Genomic DNA, 18451 nt, shown 5'->3' with positions numbered 1-18451 from the left:
GTGTTAATTATTTCAACCGATTTTAATTTTTTCCTGGGTTCTTTTTTTTTTACTTTGCATTTTCAATAATACTAATGAGATATTATTCTTGTGGGTAAGACAGCTTTGCCATGAATTTGATCAAGTCCGCCTGAGATCAAAGAGCAGCATGAAGGCATCCTTGGGGCAAACGGGCAGGTGAAAACGCCACACTCTGCACTTGGGTGGGTGCCAGGTTGCAACCAGGTGCCCCAGGGAGCCCTGCCCCCTGCCCGATGCTCCCCAGGGTCCTGGCCCCTGCCAAGAAGAGGCCTCACAGATGGTAAATGGCTTCTGGGTAGGGGAGGCGGGTGTGCAGCTGCCTGGAAGAGGCAGCCTCCCATCAACAAGCCAAGAGCCCAACTGTCCGTCCAGGTTGCTTTTGCAGCCAGCCACCCTGCCAGTGTAAGTGGGGACAGGACCTGCCCAAGGACACACTACTAGGCAATGGGCCAGGAATGGGGATGCTGGAGTTCTGGCTCTCAGCTCTGTGCTGCCTAGACACCTATGGGAGTGCGCTAGTCTGCAGGAGTCCTGTTCCCTCACAGAGAACTGTAAAGCCATCCCTGCCTAGGCTGCCTTACAGGTCTGTCCTCATCTCTCCTAGCAAAGCCACTAGGGATGGGAGTCCTAACAGCTAACAGCTACAGGTAGGCTGGCTCAAAGAGGGACCACCTTTACTTCCTCCAAGGTGCTGAGGGAGAGGGCAGACTCTGGGCAACTGAGTCCTATCAGACAACTGTTCTGTAGGCCCCTAACTGGTCTTAGCACATTTACCACCTATTAAAGAACAAAACAACAAAACAAAACAGAAACCCCAAAGTCCAGAAACCCCCAGATCCAGACAGAAAGTCTAAGTGCATGAGTAGGTAGAGGTGTGCACATGTACGTGTGTGTGTGTGTGTGTGTGTGTGTGTGTGTGTGTGTGTGTGTGTGTGAGACAGCCATCCATTTATAACACTAGAGTCAGTCATTTCACCAATTTTCCCATGCTCCTGACAGGCAGGGGCCTCATTCCAGCCCTGCCACTCACCCACTCTCTGGGATACTCCAGATGAGTGTGTTTCCTACTCCTGGAGTGACCTATTTCTCTACAAAATGGAGCAGCGGAAGGAGGAGGATCAGCAGTTCAATGCCAGCCTGGGCTATATGAGGTCCTGGCTTGGTTGGTTGGTTGGTTGATTTTAAGACTGTGGCTTCTGGACAGAAGGTGAACTTCGTAGGACTGGGGACAGTGCATGTAGCCTACTGGACACCTGGGCCCTAACGTGCAGCTGCAGAAGCTGACTGCAACTCCCTCCTTAGTCTCTACTGATGGCCTTCGGGAAGCAAGCTGCCATAGCGCAGAGGCTGCTGTGCGCTGCTGAGGCCCGTAGGAATGGAATCAATAGTAGTAGGCAGCCAGAGAGGCCTCCAGTCCAATACACCTGTGAACTGAATCTTTACAGGCAAATAAGAGAGCTGAAAAGTGGCCATTGCCCCAGGTAGATGGCTAACAGACATCCTTCTTTCCCATCTCTGAGAGGCTCTGAAGATCCAGTCAAACCGCCCCAGCTGCCTGTCCCACAAAAACGCAATGACAGCTGTGTATTGTGTCAAGGTGCTAAGTTCCAAGCTCTTTGTTACCCAGTGGCAACTAATCTACCACTGTTCAGGCCTGAAGACACATCCTACCCTGCGGTCTGGAGCTACAAGCTTCTTTTTGGAGGACAGGCCTAGCTATTGAGTGTGAGGAAGTGGGACTTGAACCTAGTCTATCTAGCTAAACCTGTGTGAGATGCACTTGTTTTCCAAGATAAAACAGTGAATCAGAGAGTTCAAGCATTCTCTGGCACTCACAGGCAGCCCTACCCATCTGACACTAGGCATGGTGATTTATTTCTAGATCCAAGAAAGAAGGGCAGTGGGGTTGGAGCAGGGTGCTGGCTCCAGGCCCTGGGCATCCAGGCTAGCATTGCCTGACTCCTCTAGAAAGCATGGGTCTCCCCCCTTTTTTCAATGGAGTCACAGAGAGCCAACCAGCACGGTTGAATTATTAAAACTCCTTTCTGGGGTACCATGTGGATTTCTCTCCACAGAGACTGAGAGCAGAGGGGTGGTTGCTCCCGCCACACAATATTAAAATGTCACGAGTTTAAGGCCTGCGTCGGTTGAGTCATAAGTTATCAGCACCCAGTGAGGGCCGACAGAAAGCCTCCCTTAAATTATTAAGCAGAGAGCGTCAGACTGTAATATTTTGCTAAACCAAAGTACAGACACAGACAAAGATGTCATTTCAATATTTGAAACCAGCAAGTTTAATTTAAAATAAGAGCAAACCAATAAGCTCAGAACATCGTGGTGCATGAGAGGAAAATTATACTGTGGGGGGGGGGGGAGAAAGTGGAAGGACTTAAGAAATTTATAAAAGTAATCTCCAAGTAGAAATTAGAAATCAAGGCCTAGAAACAGAATAACACAAAAGAAATATTACTGTCCACTTTCTAAATCAATATAACACCGCTCCACGCCGGAATTACCATGGTAACTCAAGTAAAAAGAATCAAGCAATTCTTATTATTTCAAAATAAAATCACAGCCTGAAGCCTGGGTTTTATTACAACCACTGATAGATCGCTGGCTTGTATTTATCTGAAATATTGCTTTTCAATCAGTTGGTTTATGAATGTACACAGGCCTCTCACCAGCCCACTTACTGCCCTGTTTTGAGGCCAGGGGCCAACTGATGACTTTGGTGTGTCCTGCATCTGCATACGTGCCCCAGTTAAAGCTAACTATGGAGTTTCGCCCCCTTCCAGACAGTCCTGTGACTTTGCAAGACGGGGAGTGGAGGCAGGAAGAAGCAGGGGAGATGGGCTCATAATGCTCCTACCCCCAAGCTTGCCCTTGGAGGAGTGGGCGCAGGGCTCCAGAGAGCATGCAAACATACATGCACACACACACAAGCACACACATGGAGCCCACCTAGAGAGTTCCTTCCCACTCCAGGTCATCCTCAAATGGGCTCTACCAGGAGTTCTCCTCAGCCCCAAGGGTGGCAGATGGGAAAGGGAGCCAGCAAGTCAGAGACTGAGCTCAGGGATCCACCATCAGGTCTCCTGGTTTCACAGCCCAGCCCAGGCATTAGAAGGCTGTGGAGTCTGGGACCAATCCACCAGGTTCTTTGTACTATGCTTTCTCATCTGTGAAATGAGGGTAAGAAGAAACGCTTCTACCTAAGGTTGTTATAGGCACTGAATGAGATCAGGGAGGATGTTGGGGATGGATGGTAGGCTGGTTCCAAAGCTGCCTGATCTCCAGACCTCTTGATAGCCATGCCCTTCATGATAGAAGCTGCCACTTACCATCTTCAAGAGTAGAGTCTGTTCCCCAAGCCCTTGAACCTGGGATGACCTTGTGATTTGCTTTTGCCAGTGGAATGTGTCATAAGTGACAATATCCCCATGCCATACAGTGGCCCTGAGAAGCCTGGTATGTACTCATTCTCTCTAGACCTGTCTCTGTCATGATAACTAGCCAGATGACATGACTAGAAGATGAGGGACTTGAGTCTTGTTACCCACAGCATCTAACTGAGCAGCTATCCTCCATCCTCCAGGTTTAAATATGCCCAGCTGAGAACAGAAGAACTTCCCAGCCAAGCCCAGCTTAAATCTCCAGCCCAAAGATTTGTGAGCTAAAAAAATGCTTATTGTTTCAAACCACTAAGTTGGTGATGTAGCCATCACTGGTATGTATGTATTGGGCAATGCCTTGTATATAGAGTTCAGTAAAATGAAAGCTGCTGTATGTTTATGATACCTAAGGACCAAGAAATCATACTGCAGAGAAGAATATCAGTTTACACAGGCATGAGGCATCCTGGTGTATTGCATCTGTGAACAATAGATACCAGGAACTGCTCATGTTGTAGAGACAAGAAAACTGATACCCAGTAAGTTGTCTGAAGTCACATAGCTCCCAACAAGGACCACTCAGGTCTTCTGAACTATGCTCTAGTAGACTGCACTGAAATCATCAGGTCCCTCAGGAAAGCCCACATGATCCCTAGGACAAAGGACAGAAGGAAGGAGCTAGTGATGTGGCCTAGTAGGCCTTCACATTAGGCATCTGCCCCTGAAACCTGGTCCTGCCCACTCCTCTCACCACCTGCTTCTGTCTCCAGCTATATCAGTCCCAGGGGGCTCCTGCTTTAGAACATAAACACAAGCTAACCAATGACAGGCAAGCTTATTATTAGGTGGATACTGCCTCTGAGCAAGGCCAGCTATGGGGGAATGGTGTGTAGGGCCAGGGGAACAACAGGAGTAAAGGGATGGAGACAAACACTGGAACTACATAAACACAAGCCAGCGTGGATGTATTAGGTCTACATTGCTTAGTGTCACGGGTAGGGTGGCAATCAGCCTTTGGCAGAATGAATGTCAGAGTGGCATTCTGTCTGGCTGTAATAAGCATCAAGAGACAGATGGTAGATGAGATGGAAGATGTCAGTGGCAGAAGAGAGAGGGGTAGGTCCAAAATCCCACTTAAATGCAACCTAGACACATGCTGAGAAATGCTAGGCCATCAGCACTCCAGGAAAAAGACCTGATGTGCTGTTTGCCAGTTTCCCTGGTACAACTATTCGTACTGTGACTGACTCCAAGTTGCTGATGTCATGTCATTGAGCTCAGAGTTGGAAGCAATGCACAAAATCACCTCTTGCAAGAATTCCAAGTTGCCTTCATGGTATGGTTGTATCATGAGTCGGGACCTGCCAGGGGGACCTCGTTTTAGGAAGACCTAGCAAGCCTGGCATTGGGAGTACTCTTACATGCCTCAATGTATCTCATCTCCATGCAACTAAGATAGGCAGGATGGGCTATATGTCATACACATGCATGGGCCTTCTCAGTCCAAAAGGCTCAGGACAGATGAGTGCCTATCGGCACCTTCTAGGAAGCCTTACATCTGAGGACAGTCCCCTGGGGTGTCAGTAACTTGCCTAGGGCCATGACTAGGACACCCAGGCAGGCATGTTGTTATAGTTCATCTGATGATCTGTGCCCAGACTCACCATGCCTTGGGGCCAGGACATGGAAAACAGAAAGACACCGAAGCTCTGGGCTGTATCTCTCCACATAATCCTAGATTACTCTCTTGCTTTCTCTGACCCTCAATCTACCTCCCCCCCCCCATAAAGGAAGGACTTGAGAAAAGTGTTCATGAAGGCTTTTCCCATGATGCCACTTGCCTTGAGAATCCAGATACTAGTAAGAAGTAAAGGTAGTTTGTCTCCCAGCAATGACCGAAAGCCAGGAGAACAGTGAGAAGGGCCCAGTTTTCATTAGTGAACAGGCCACCGGACTGGGCCCAGGGCTTATTTCAGACTGTACTGAAACCTAGCAGGGGCAGTGATGCCGCCCATGGCCATGGAGTTTCCTATTGATAGAGTATGTTCACTGACAGTACCTCATTTAATTCTGGTGACAGTTTAGGTAGACGGAGCAGTTCTCATTGTAGACGTGGGAGGGTACGGAGGCAAAGCACCTCAGCATTGGGCAGAACACAGCACACAGAACACACATTGCACTGCAGAACTCAGCAAAATGGTAGAGACTGCAGCAGGTCTAATACCCTGGACACTGGGGTGGACACCCACACCCCTTTCTCTACCATCTGTTCTAACTTTCAGTCTGTCTAATGCCTTGATCAGAATTTACTGGGAGGCCCTGTGCCTGGGGTATTGATCCAAGCAATAATTTGGCCTCCCTGTTACATAGAGAAAGATAGGTTTGCCATGTGTAAGACACAGTTCCAGTGGCGGGGGGCGGGGGAGCCCCAAATCTCTGAATCTGCATTTGCTTAGAACTCTTCCAACATGGCTCCACTTTCCCCAGTTACATCACCACAGCTCTGTCTTCTGCTGAAAGATGGCCCAGCCCATGCCTCCACAGCCATTTCCCAACACAGGTTGCCTTGAGCAGGCAGCCCAGATGAGGCTGAATCTCCTGAGTCTTTCTCCCAGGACCACAGAGGGTCTTGTCACCAATGTTCATCAGCAATCATCCTTCTGTTCTAAGGGTGAAAGACCAAAGTAAACCACTTCCAAGTCCTATCCATAAATGCTGAGAAGCTCTTTAAACTGAAGAAAGCGGGATTGGACTGTGACCAGTCCTGATTTCTATGGGACAGGGGGTAGGGGAGGAAATGAATTCTCAGAAGAGGTGAGAGGCAGACCCTAGCATATTTCCATGTGCTATAAGCATGTTTGTGGGGCACATTCAGAGAGAGGGAGCAAGGGAGACAGACACAGAGGCCAAGCAGGTGCCCATGCCAGCGCTGAGCTCCGGCATGCAAAGGGTGAAGCTTTTAGGCGAGCAGCGGCTAGTGATCTCAGCTTCCCTTGGTCTTAATGCTCCTGAAAGGCTCCCTGTAATTGGGCATCAGTAGTTAATGCAGTATTGACTGCATTACACGCTCCCGTGCCTCCCCTCGCTAATGCCAATTGCATCACCTTGTACAGTCACCGGCTTGCTTAGCCAATAGCCGTTAAAAGCAATCCAAATCATGAATCATATGGGAAACTTTTAGCAAGACACCGCCATCCAAGGAGACAATTTACAGTTGAGTTAATCTGGGTACATTAGTGAGACATGGATTCTGGACGACAGACCAATTTATGTTGTTTCCCTGTCCCCCACCCCCTTAGTCCTCTGTGTGGGCGAATGAATGGAAGGGCAGGGGAACTGAGTGGAACACCTGCCTCTTTGCCCAGTGTTCCAGGAGGGGTGCGGGAGCCCCCTCTTCACAGACTCTCTGCCTGGCTGAGTTTGTACAGGAAGGGGCAGTGACTGTCCTGCCACTCTGGATTTGTGACGGATCCCTCTCAGCAGGGAATGCTGCCGCTAAGACTAGTTGTAGCAGATGTGGATGAAGACAACCCCTCCTGCCAGGCATTAGGTGAGTGCCAGGTGTAGTCCTCGCCCTGCCATTCATGCCAGGCCTTTACTAACTCTTAAAAGGCTGTAGTACCCACTGGGCTCTGCCTTTCACCAATGGAGTAGGGTCTCTGCCATGGAACAGCACGGGGGCCTGCTCCCCACCTCCAACTCCAGGGCCAGAAGGCCAAGGCCACACTCTACTCTCTGTGGTCTAGGGCATGATGGGACAGACCAGGAGGTCCGGCTGGCAGCAACCTCTCAAGACAAACTGAGTCAGCTGGCAAGGCTGTGTTCCTAGCAGTCATTAACAATTGAAGACTCTGCTGTCTGGTCTTCCTCAACCCAGCTCGACTCCTCCTTAAGCATTTTTTACTTATTAGAAATGCTCTGGGAATCATGTCTGGTGTTTAGTTCCACAATGTGCCTGCTGCTTCCTGTGGTCACCCAAGCCATCCTGCTGGGCTTTTACAGAGGCAGTTTAGACCCAGACCAGCCCTGCTCCAGCATGCATCTGAGAACATGCCGGCACTCCCAGCTGGGTGCCTTCAGCGTCCTCTCTTGCCCAGGCCCCCACAGCTCAAGCTCTTACTGTTCAGTGTGTCCCCACTCAGGGGGCCTTTTCTCCATCAGTGAAGGTCAAATCTGATTTGCAGGGTTCAGGGCAGGAGTTTTCTTTGCTGCCCTGGGACTTCAGTCTCCCCCGCCCACACTCAAAGTCCACAGCCTGGTGACAGCCCGAGCTGCAGGTGCCAGGGAAAGGGCTGGTTTTCCAGGAGAGTTGGAGCTTGCCTCCCCTTTTGCTGACGGGGAGACTGGGCAGCATTTAGAAAGCCCAGACCCTGAGTTCCAGTAAAGTGGAGATGGCTAGGCCAAGAGCAAGCGTCCAAATGAAAGCAATTAATCTTAAAACGCGAAGTTTAACCATTTGCAAAACAGATCTTTCTGTCTCTGTGGTGACCCTTCACTGCTCGACCTAATGGATTACTTTATTAATAATGCACTGTGCTTAAAAGCAAAAAAAAAAAATTTTTTCTGACAATTCAATACTTCAGAAAGTCTCTTAAACCCGTTGCTAGGGCAAAACGATTGATATTTTATTATCTTTCAGAAGTGCAACATGAAAGCCCTGCAGCCCAGCAGAGAGAGGGCTTTGGTTCTCTGTAGCTGGCAGACCCGACTTCAACCAGAGGAGCCCAGCCTTTCTCAACAAGATGCTGCCGGGTACAAAAAAAGGTGTTGGGGGAGACTAACAGGAGCCCCGAGGTCCTGCGGCTGCCAGACAATGGGTGTTGTGTGCAGCACCGAGGAACACACCCCTAAGAGCCTAGGGTACCACATCTGCCACACAGTCCAGGTGGCCACGTTCTGGGAGGGCAGAAGTGTATATGAAGTTAGGCAGTAGGTACCGAGAGGCAGGTGAGTGTATACACAGCTTTTCTTCATTCCCCAATGAAGATGCCCAACCTTCAGGACCCCAGCACCTGATTTCCTTATGTTGTCATGGATCTCAGAGACCAGCAGTGCCAATGGGGAAGGGCACCATATTGTTCGATTGCACAAGTAAGGGGAGGAATAGGCATCACATGCCCAAGATATCCAATTACACAGCAGTCTGAAGGTCTGCAGACATCCACAGCCTTTAGCATTATCCCCAGAGCCAAGCCTTTCTAGGGCACAGATCCTGGGTAGAGGTGGAAATGCCGTTTTGCCAACATACAACTAATCTTCCTGGACAGAAGGCTCCTACACACAAAACTCAGGTCTTTTGGGTTCTTGGCTTAGGCCTGGGGAGCCAAGAATGTGGAATAACTTTGGTCAAAGATGCATCTTGATTTCCACATGCTTCTCATAGTGACAGTCCCTGTAGACACCAAAGAAGGGCCCTTTGCACCCTTTTTAAAAAAAGAAAACTCTGGAGCTGGGCATGACTGATCTGAAGTAACACAGGATAAGGAAATACTGACGAAAGCCGCCAAATCAATGGCTCTTCTCTCCCTGTCTGGCCTGACCCCAGGCCTCTCCTTCTCCCTTGCATTCTATATAAAACAGCTCCAGCCCAGTGCTGATGGCCTTCTGGAGCTCCAGGGGAGGGTCTGTGAATAGAGGAGAATCTGCTGTTATCCTCCAGCCAGCCCATAACCATCTAGATCCCCTCTTTTTATCTCTTCCTTCATTCATGCCAAGAACCAAGCAGTCTTTGGGGACTTACTGGTCCCACGTCTTCCCTGCATACATCTACCCAGGTCAGACATTTTAAAGGCCCTCTCCTGCTGATATCTCAAAAGGTATAGTTACTCTGGGATAGCTGGATGAAACAGCAGCCAAGTGAACATCAGGTATGACCTTGAACAAGTCACTTAACTTTCTGGTTTCAGCAGTAGCCATGGCAACAATGTCTCCATGGACAGAAGGCACAGACCCAGTGGAGGATTCCTGGGGATGGATTCCTGGAGATGTCCCATTACTTCTAGCCTTTCCAGTCCCCACCCAAATGCCAGCAACAGTGGTCTTGCCAACAATCTTGCCCAGCTCTCCCTACAGCACCTATAGAACATATAAGCCTTACCTACAGGGGCCAAGGGCCTGCGACAGCCACTCCCTGGACCTTGGTGCCTGTCTTAGGTCACAGGACACATGCTGCGTTTTACCGCCAAGGCAGCCAGTATTCCCCAACCTTTGAGGCCACTTACTGCAAGACACTCCCAGCCAAAAAGACTTTGGGGTCTTTGAGACCACCTGCTAGTGGCGTACTATAGCCAGGTGACCCTCTCAGCTCCAAAGCCCTACTGAATGAACCCAGGCTCTTGACCATACATCCGGGCCACCCTCAAACCACTCCCTCTGGAGTGCTACTGGTCCGTGGCGGGACGATTCTTCCTCTGGCTCAAACTCCCGCCTTCACATTCAAGGAGACGTGAGGTAGTGGCCAGCACAGGAGACGTCCCTCTCACCAAGTCATGCCCGTGGGCAGCTGTCTCCGAGGGCCCAGCTGGCCTTCCCCCCTCTGCCAGGCATCCCAGCTTTCGCGCGGTCCTCCGCGCTCCCGTTCGCCCCCAAGCTCTCTAGTCCGATTGATTCTCCCCGAAGCTGCTGATTTGCTGGGCGCTCAGCGCCTCTCGAGTTACGCGGCCGGAGCGGGGGTGATGGCTGCGGTGAGCGAGGAGCAGCCGCAGAGACCAAACGCTCAGCGTCAAGCGCCAGGGCGCGGAGACCAGAGGGCAGCCCGAGCCTCCACTCCTCTCCTCGGCGTAGCGCCTCGCCCCGCCCGCCAGCCCGGGGACCGCGGGACCTGGGGTGCTAGGCCAGGACGTTGCCCACCCCACCCGGGTCTGTCCTCCCGCCCCGGGCTGCCGGCCGGCTCCACAACCCGGCGTAGCCCCGCGTCTGTGTGCCTGGGTCCCGGTGCGTGGCATCCCGCGCGCCGTGGCGAGGGCGTTGGGGGCGTCGGGGTCCCTGCCCGCCACCTACCGTCCTCCTTGTCCAGCACCATCATCTCGGGCGCTCCGTGTCCAGCCGCTGTTCGGCTCGGCCGGGAAAAGGGCGCCGACTCCGGGCGCGCTTCGGCTGGGAGGCCGGTCCTCCGGCAGTGAGCGGGCTCTAATTACCCGCTTGTCCGGCTCTTAACCTAGATTGCACTCAGCTAGAATTACATTCAGGAGTGAAGCACTTCGCAGATACAAAAGCAGTCTCACCTACTTTTGTGCCTCAGAATTGCAAGGAACTACGAACTGCAATTTAGAGAGAGAGGGAGAGAGAAGGGGAAGAGAGGATCAGAGCCGTTTCTTTGATTCTCACCTTCTAAATGGCTCAATTTGCCCAGTATAATCTGTCTTAATGTAATTGCATTTGATAGCTCATAACCCTGGCTCTGGCAACGACACAGCTTTCAGCCTCATAAAGTGTTTTCCTCTCGGATTTAATCTGAATCTCAATCTGAAATTATATTCAAAGAGATGGGGGAATCTCGGCGGCCGACTCCTGCTGCCTTTCTCCCTCAATGTATGAGGTTTGCACTCCTGCTACTGAATAAATGCACACATTTCCCGAGGCCCCCCTCCCTGCCGGGTTAATGGGGAGTGGAGACGCGCGGTTGCCCGGCTCTGCAGCGCCACCTGGAGGTCTCTCCGCTCCAGGTCGGCGAATGACTGCGCTTGGGTCCCCAAGGTTTCTTCCTGGTCTCCCAGGGCAGTCTTGGCGGACCCTTGCCTGTCCCAACCCCTTCAACACTGGTTTCTGCTTCCTCACAGGAGGGCTATTTCTCTGATCATAACTCCTCTCTACCAGCTCTGCCTAGGGTTTCTAGTTGATTCTATAGTTGTTTGGTAAAGTTAACTCCTCTGCAGGGCACAAAACCTCCTACTGTGAGTCCCACAGTGACTATCCCTGATCACAGTAGCGTCTGGTACCCTCATCCCCACCACCCACAGCATCCTGATTCTGTGCAGAGGGTAAGTCCTGTTTCAGTTTCTCTCTGAGCAAGCATAGATGCTTGAAGGCGTTTTTCCTTCTGCAAATATTTACTGAACACTTACTATGTGCCACACAGTATTCTAAGGCTCTGGGGATACAGCAGAGAAGAAAACAAAGATTCTGTTGTGGCACTGACAATTCTTGCTCTGTAACTCACACAGCAGGAAGCAAGACAAGCCCAGTGCTTCTCCTCTTAGACCACACTTCCGGAAAAACTCGGTCCAGGCTGCCTACTCCAGGAAGACCACCTACTTTTAAAACCCCAAGAGGTTTTTGTTTGTTTGTTTGTTTTTGTTTGTTTTTTTTCCCTAAATATTATAGAGCTCTAAAATGGGGTGAAAATTATTTTCTTCAGCTCAAGAAGGGCTCCAGATAGATATGTTTGGAGCTTGGTCCTGAACTTGGCTCTGGCAAGGTGTAGGAAGCTGAGTCTCCTACAAGCTGGCAAGTCACTACACTTTCTGCCTCAGTTTCCCTGTTTATGACCTGGTCCCCTCTGTTCTGTCTCTAAAGGTGTCATGAAAAGGTAAACTGTGGTGCTCCAGACAATGTGGGGGTGGGGCACTACCTCATACAAAGGAGTCCTGGAGGCTAAGTCTTGCCCCTTCCATCCTGGGAGGCCCCCATACTTTACAGGAGTATGGGGAGGGGCTGTAGCCCATCCTCACTCCAAGGCAGGGAAGTCAGGCTTTGAGGAAACTGAAGTGCAGCTGTTTCTAATGAGATGCCTCATCTGCAGCTCAGAGGGTTTCGCTTTCCCCTTCATCCTGAATACTTAATCCTAATAGTCCTTGAGTATATTTGATGTTAAATATATCATTTTGCTCAGACTCGCTGTCCCTCAGGACTGCAAGCTTGATCTCTCCCCTGCCACTGCAGCCAGAGCTGTGCCCTCGAGGTGTGAGGGAAGCTTCATTATTGCTGCCGCCACCCATCTGGTGCAGCCCCCCACCCCGCTCTGAACCCAAGCCAATCAATGTAGCAAGTGCAGGGCCCGGCAAGGGCAGCATCTTGAAGAAGAAACCTCTGGGCTATCTGGAGACGTAAGGTCTGTAGTCTTCCTGATTTCCAGGTGCCCACTTCTTGTTTTGGGGGGTCTGACCCAGACCCACAAATCAGGACTCAATTAGCTGGAACCACATTCCCACTCTCTTGTCTGAATCTCAACTCACCCCAGCTTCCAAGGTACCCAACTGGCAGCCACATGGCTGACATCTCTGAGGAGTCAGGACCCCTGCTTCCCAAGCCTGAGGCACCAAGCAGTGAGCTACAGAAGCAGGTAGGACATCTCAGCAGGGGATCGGTGCTATAGGTGAAGACTGCTTGTCCCCACAGGTAGCTTCCTTTACACCCTAGCTAGGAGCATGGCATCCCAATTTGTTCTGAGGGGAGAACCCAGCAAGTCTTAGGGGATTTAGAGAATCTTGAAGCTCACACCTAGGAAGGATCCAGATGTGACTTCACTTATGGGGTGGCCTTAAGCTCATAGGTGGGTCCCACACTCCTGCCCTCCCCCTCTCAGGCAGCTTCCAGTTCCAGGGACATGCCAACAATGTCTGAGTGGAATCCTAAGATGCCCTGGGGCTGGAAGAGGCAGCTTTCACTCAGTACATTCCACAGGTGGTGAGCCACTTCACTTCACCACACCAAGAGTGCTCCAAAATGCCCTTGAAATGCCTCTGGGGACAGCCGGGGGACACCAGTTATTCAGTCCCCAAGGCTGCCTGGAAGAGAATGGGGGGTGGCTGCTAGCTATCTTACATATTTCTGAACAGGTCCCAGCAGTTCATCCTTGTGCCTGGCAGAAACATCCAGAGAAAAGGGTGCCTGCATTGGGGGTGGGGGACAGTTTCACTTGATGCCTAAGGGCCCAGGCAGACAAGATAATCCAGAACTCTTCAGAGGCTGGCCAACATGCCTGAGCCTAAGGGCCCTGATCTCAGCACAGTAAAGTTATCTCCAAGATGGGGTTACAGACTGGCCTCCCAAGTGGTGATTGGAGAGGTATTTAGGGTGACAAGGACTCTTTCCCTGTGCACATGATAGTTACAGGACAGAGTAAACCATTATTTGTAGTGCCATTGGGATGCCTGCTAGCCAAGTTAGGATGCTCCCCCTTTCCCTCTACATACACAGAAGCAGCCAATGCACAGGAATTCACAACCAACTTATCGTGGAGAAGTGCAGTCGGCAAACTCCCTCTTTGAGATTCTCGAGAGCCTAGAGAGGCCTTCTCAGAAACTGCAGTCACAAACTGTTAGGCCTTAGACATGCCTAAGACAAATCAGCACAAATCTGCCGTGCCCCTCCATGAAAACCACCCACCCCTGTACAAGAGGCCCCAGACAGCTAGGGGTTTAGAAGGACCTAGTTCTGCCCTAAGACTGAGGGGTTCCCTGTGCTACAGGAGTCTGTGTGCTAAAAGACTGCCCTGGACAAGCCAGGACCATTGATCACCATAGGGGAGATGGTAGGATAAGACAAGTAACTGAGACCAAAGAGGAAGCCAGCCAGCCAGACCCTCTTCCTAGTGATCAGCAGGTCCCAACCCTACATTTCTGAGCCTCCTGTCCTACTATGTCATACTCCAGGCATGACTGTGTGTCTGTCCTCAGCCCTGAGGATGATGCAGAGATCGCTTCTCGAGATACCCACGATGGAGGGGGTGTTAGTTAGATCCAAGGGTAGACTTATATTTTTGTGGGGCCCAAAGTTTACAGAAGTTTTAGGGGTGGGGGCTCTTTAAGAAAAGGAGTATGATTCAAACCAGCCTATGTTAGTTACACAGTGTGTTTTTGACCAGTCTGGGCTGCAGCTCAAGACCCTATCAACTGTCCTGGTCCCCCACCCCAACCCACCTGGCCAAAAACAAGAGGAATATGAGATTGTTAATACAAACTGATCACCAGGGATCTGGCAACAGAAAGAGACCCCGAGGATCCCAAACTTCTCTTGGCTAGTCCACCCATCTATCCCAACCATCAGGACACTGACTAAAGTAGCCTGGGTGAACTGATGGCATGCAGTCTTCCTGCCCTGCACGGTGATGAAACAACATCGCCCACCAAGTAGGCTCTGAAGTCACAGACCTAAGTAAGATGAGAAGAACCCAAGGACCACGCTGATTAGAATGAGTCTTCACCTGCCAAGTTCTCCGAGCACCCCCTGGGGGATCCCTTTCATACCGAGGTATGGAAAAAAAAAAATGAAAATACTCAGAGAGGCCCAGAAACTGGCTGGTGATGGGTACTACGAGGAAGCCTGTGCCCCATGGGTCTAATATGTTCTCCAGATGAGAGCAGGAGCAAGAAAGTTCCTAGCCAGAGCATGCCCTATTCACAGGCTCTAGGACGCGGGGCGGGGAGGTGTGTGTGTGTGGGGGGGGACTTCCTCATAGCGGGACGCAGAGTATGGCTCGACACATACTCTCTTACACACACATACACACAAACACACGCACCACTACACACACAAACACACAACACCACACACACACACACACACACACACACACACACACACACACACACACACACACACCAGGGCACACATCCAGCTTCCGAGCTTCCGGGAAGCCGCCAATCGGCTCCAAGCAGCAGTCGGGACCGGTGTTCGGGCCTCTGCCAATGGGGTCGAGGTGGCCTCGACAGAACCTGCACTGCTCCCAACTGTCCCCGGGCACCTACCGTCCTCCTGGTCCAACACCATAGTCCCCAGGCGGCTCCAGCCGGGCGCAGGCGGAGGACGCAGAGGGACTCGCAGCTCGGACTGTCGCCAACGGGGCGCCTGCGCTGCTTCCCGCGGTCGCGCGTGGGCCCCGCGCCCCGCGGCCGCCGACGGGGGCGGACGGAGCGGCGCCCCGAGCGCAGCGCCGCGGGCAGGGCGCGCGGGAGGAGCGAGCGAGCGAGGGCGCGGCGCGCTGGGGGGCGGGCGTCGGGCGGGGCCGCAGCCGCGTGGGTTGAGCTGCCGGGACCCGGGCCGGAGCCGAGCGGGAGCCTGAACCCGAGCTAGGGCCGGAGCCCGGGCCGGAGCAGCCGCCGCAGCCGCGTGCGCGCGGGTTCCCTCTTGCAGTCTGCCGCGCTCGCTCTCAGCAGAGTGCAGCTTGCATTTCCCAGGGCCCCTCAGATTCCCCTGTTAATTAAATCAATTCATTATGCTCAGATCTGATTAGCGGCCCTTCCCCCCTTTGAATCAATTATTCAATACACAAACATAATTGCTTGGGCCAGAGGTGCCCGCCATTAGCTTATTTAACTCCAAGGACACTAATTACCCGCAGGGCACGGGAACTTTTCTCATTAATTCTGACAAAACACAAAAGCACAGCCAGAGTGTGTGCGTGTGAGGGACTCTGTGCATGTGTGTGTGCGTGTGTGACCGCATGCCTGAGTGAGGGATGAGTGGGGTGGTGGGCCACTGGGAGAGTTTACGACCAGTGTGGGGAGAGTGGCATTTGTGCCATCGCGTGTGGGAGTATGCAGTTTGGGACTCGTGTGTGTGTGTGTGTGTGTGTGTGTGTGTGTGTGTGTGTGTGTGTGTGTGTGTGTGTGTGACTGTGTGAGTTGATCTGGGTGTGGCTCTGGGTCTAGGACTATGGACCGAGGTTGGAGACCCAGCACAGGAATGCAGAGTGGTTCTGTGTATGACTTTGAGGATGTGACTCCCTGGCATTCTACCCCTTCCTTTTTCATTATTGTCCAGCGAATTGCAGCTACAAACCTGGAAAGTGCGGACTAGGAAAGAGAAACCTGGCTGGAGCAGGGGTGGGGGGCAGTGAGGACAGAATTGGGGAGGCTGGAGCCAGCTGAGGCCACATCTACCCATTCCCTGCCGCCTGCTCCTGCACTGACTGAGCGTTGCTATGTACACCCCCAAGTTCCCACCCCACCCCCACCCCAGCTCCTTTACTCTCTCTCCCCCCCCCCCATCTAATACTCCCCTTACTCTCCACTGTAATGTGAAAGCCCCACTTCCACATACGCTTGACACCACAGGGGCAGCTCCACCCACCCCATCCTAGTTTTTCCCTCCAGTCTCAAAGCTGGAGAGAGGGTGTGCTTAGAGTGGACCGACTCTACATTTTACCTCCCAGGAAATCTCTATTGAGGGAGCCAGGGAGAGAGCCCACAGAGGCAGGGACACAGAGGGTAATTGATTCCCCCAAATTAGGTTTCTGCTTTCCAAAGACTGGTATTGTTCAAGTTCTCAATGTGCACAGAGGTATTGAAGATTTCCTTTTTGTTTCCTCGGGCAATGAATGAGCTTAATCCATTTGGCTTTTATAAATCAGGAAACTAATATTCACTCCTTCCATGGAGGCTTAAAAAATTTAATTGGTGGTGGTGGGGGCTTAGTAGCCCTTATGCTGTACTCAAGGCCCCACTTATCAAAACACATTCTGATGGAGGGGTGGGGAGAAGAAGGAGAGTCACACTGATCCTCTTGCCCTCCTCCATTTTTGCAAATGGTCTCAAAGTATCTGGGAAAGTTTCTGAAATTATTGCACAAATTATGTTCAATTTAGTGATGAAAAGAAGCCTCTTCAGAGGGTGCCTCCAAATTGGCTGCTTAGGTGCCCAGTAGTGCTGAGGCCCTGGGTGTATCCTTGCCATGGCGGGTTTGCCAATTCCTTTTTCTCTCCATCCTAAACAGTTCCAGAATTGTCATCTTCCTGGTGCCAAATGTTACCTTGTGCCTCTCCTGCTCTGACAATCTTTTTTTTTGGGGGGGGGGAGGGGCTTGCAGAGAGTTGGCTCAGCAAGCAAAGGCAGTTACAGCCAACTGGCAACCTGGGTTGGATTCTGAGGACCCATATGGCTGAAGAAGAAAATGAACTCTTGTTGGTGGTCCTTTGACCTCCAATATGTGCTCCATGGTATGTGTTCTCTGCTCTACCAACTAAATAAATAAATGTGATTTAAAAAAATTTAAACAATCTTTCCATATGCATATGTATGTGTTCCTATATATTCATGTGTGTGTGCCTACAGGTGTGTGTATGTGTGTGCACGCATGCATGCTCAGGTGCACGTACATGTATGTATATGGGTGGGCTCGTGCATCTGGAGGCCACAAAACAATCTCGGATGTCATCTCCAGGAACACTGTCCACCTCTGTTGAACCAAGGCCTCAACTCTTAGGCTGGATTGGCTGGCCAGTGAGCCCCAGAACTCCTCCTGTCTCTGTCTCCTCAGCTCTTAAAACTCAGGTCCTCAGGCTTGCGAGGCAAGGGCTTCCAGCAACTGAGCTATCTCCCCGGGTCCTGCTCAGACAATCTGGGATGGCTCTCCAGGGTTCAACAGATAAACTCGGAAGTGCTCAGCCTATCAGTTTAGGCTCCTTGTGTTCTGGGGACACCTGGCCACCACCGTGCCCCTTGCTTCAGTTTAGATGATACTTATGAAGACCCATCTACTTGCACCCCTGCCTTGGTGACTCTTCATACATAACCCTCTCCACAGAGGCCCCTCCCTGGGTCTTGTAGTCCTGCCAAGCACTGTTCCCTGCATTCCCCCAAGCGGTTGTGTACATGAAGGCTGAGGTTGCTGAGTGAGTGGAGACATGGGGATGAGGTCAGCCCTGGAGTCAGCATTCAGCTCTTAATTCTCCTTTTTTGAACTGTATATTTCAAAATGGAGACTCAGAGGCAGAACACCAAGTTTTCCCAGGATGTCAAAGAGATGGCCTGGGACCAGAGCCCAACAGCATACTTCTTCTCCAGGCCCAATATGTAAGACTCTCTACGTTTAGTTCTCTGTGTGACCAGGAAGAGCCACCGCCTAAAATTGGTGCTAGTTGGTCTTTGTATTAGGACATCTGGTGAAGGGGGCAATTGGGACCTGAACCTCTGCCCTTCACTCCCTAAGCCATGTACCTGGCATAGGCTGCACCTACCCCAAGAAGGAAAGGCATCTTTTGATAACTGATATAAAGTACCATATGGACTAGCATGGGGAACTCTGCATGAGGCCCCAGCCTCTTTGCAGCCATCCAGACTGAGGCAAGAGCCTGTACGAAACTTAAGGAGCCAACTGAG

At 51.5% G+C, this 18451-nt stretch overlaps 1 protein-coding gene across 2 annotated transcripts in view; it reads right to left on the bottom strand.

Annotated features, from left to right (window-relative positions):
* Positions 1–15270, bottom strand: part of Lmo1 (LIM domain only 1) — a 36899-nt gene extending 21629 nt beyond the window's left edge. The window contains exons 1-2 of one of the 2 annotated variants that reach the window (XM_052712326.1): positions 15101–15270; positions 10413–10672 (exon numbers count right to left, since the gene is read on the bottom strand). In XM_052712326.1, the coding sequence (XP_052568286.1) occupies positions 10413–10437 (25 nt within the window). In that variant the 5' untranslated portion in view covers positions 10438–10672; positions 15101–15270. The remainder of the gene's footprint in view (positions 1–10412; positions 10673–15100) is intronic. The other variant, XM_052712327.1, reaches the window with a different exon arrangement.
* Between the last annotated feature and the right edge of the window lie 3181 nt (positions 15271–18451).

The sequence above is a fragment of the Peromyscus californicus genome, unplaced genomic scaffold, assembly GCF_007827085.1.
Source record: "Peromyscus californicus insignis strain IS unplaced genomic scaffold, ASM782708v3 Scaffold_4__1_contigs__length_199733344, whole genome shotgun sequence".
Classification (NCBI taxonomy): Eukaryota; Metazoa; Chordata; class Mammalia; order Rodentia; family Cricetidae; genus Peromyscus; species Peromyscus californicus.
The sequence above is the reverse complement of the archived record's forward strand: the minus strand, read 5'-3'. Positions and strand labels throughout refer to the sequence as shown.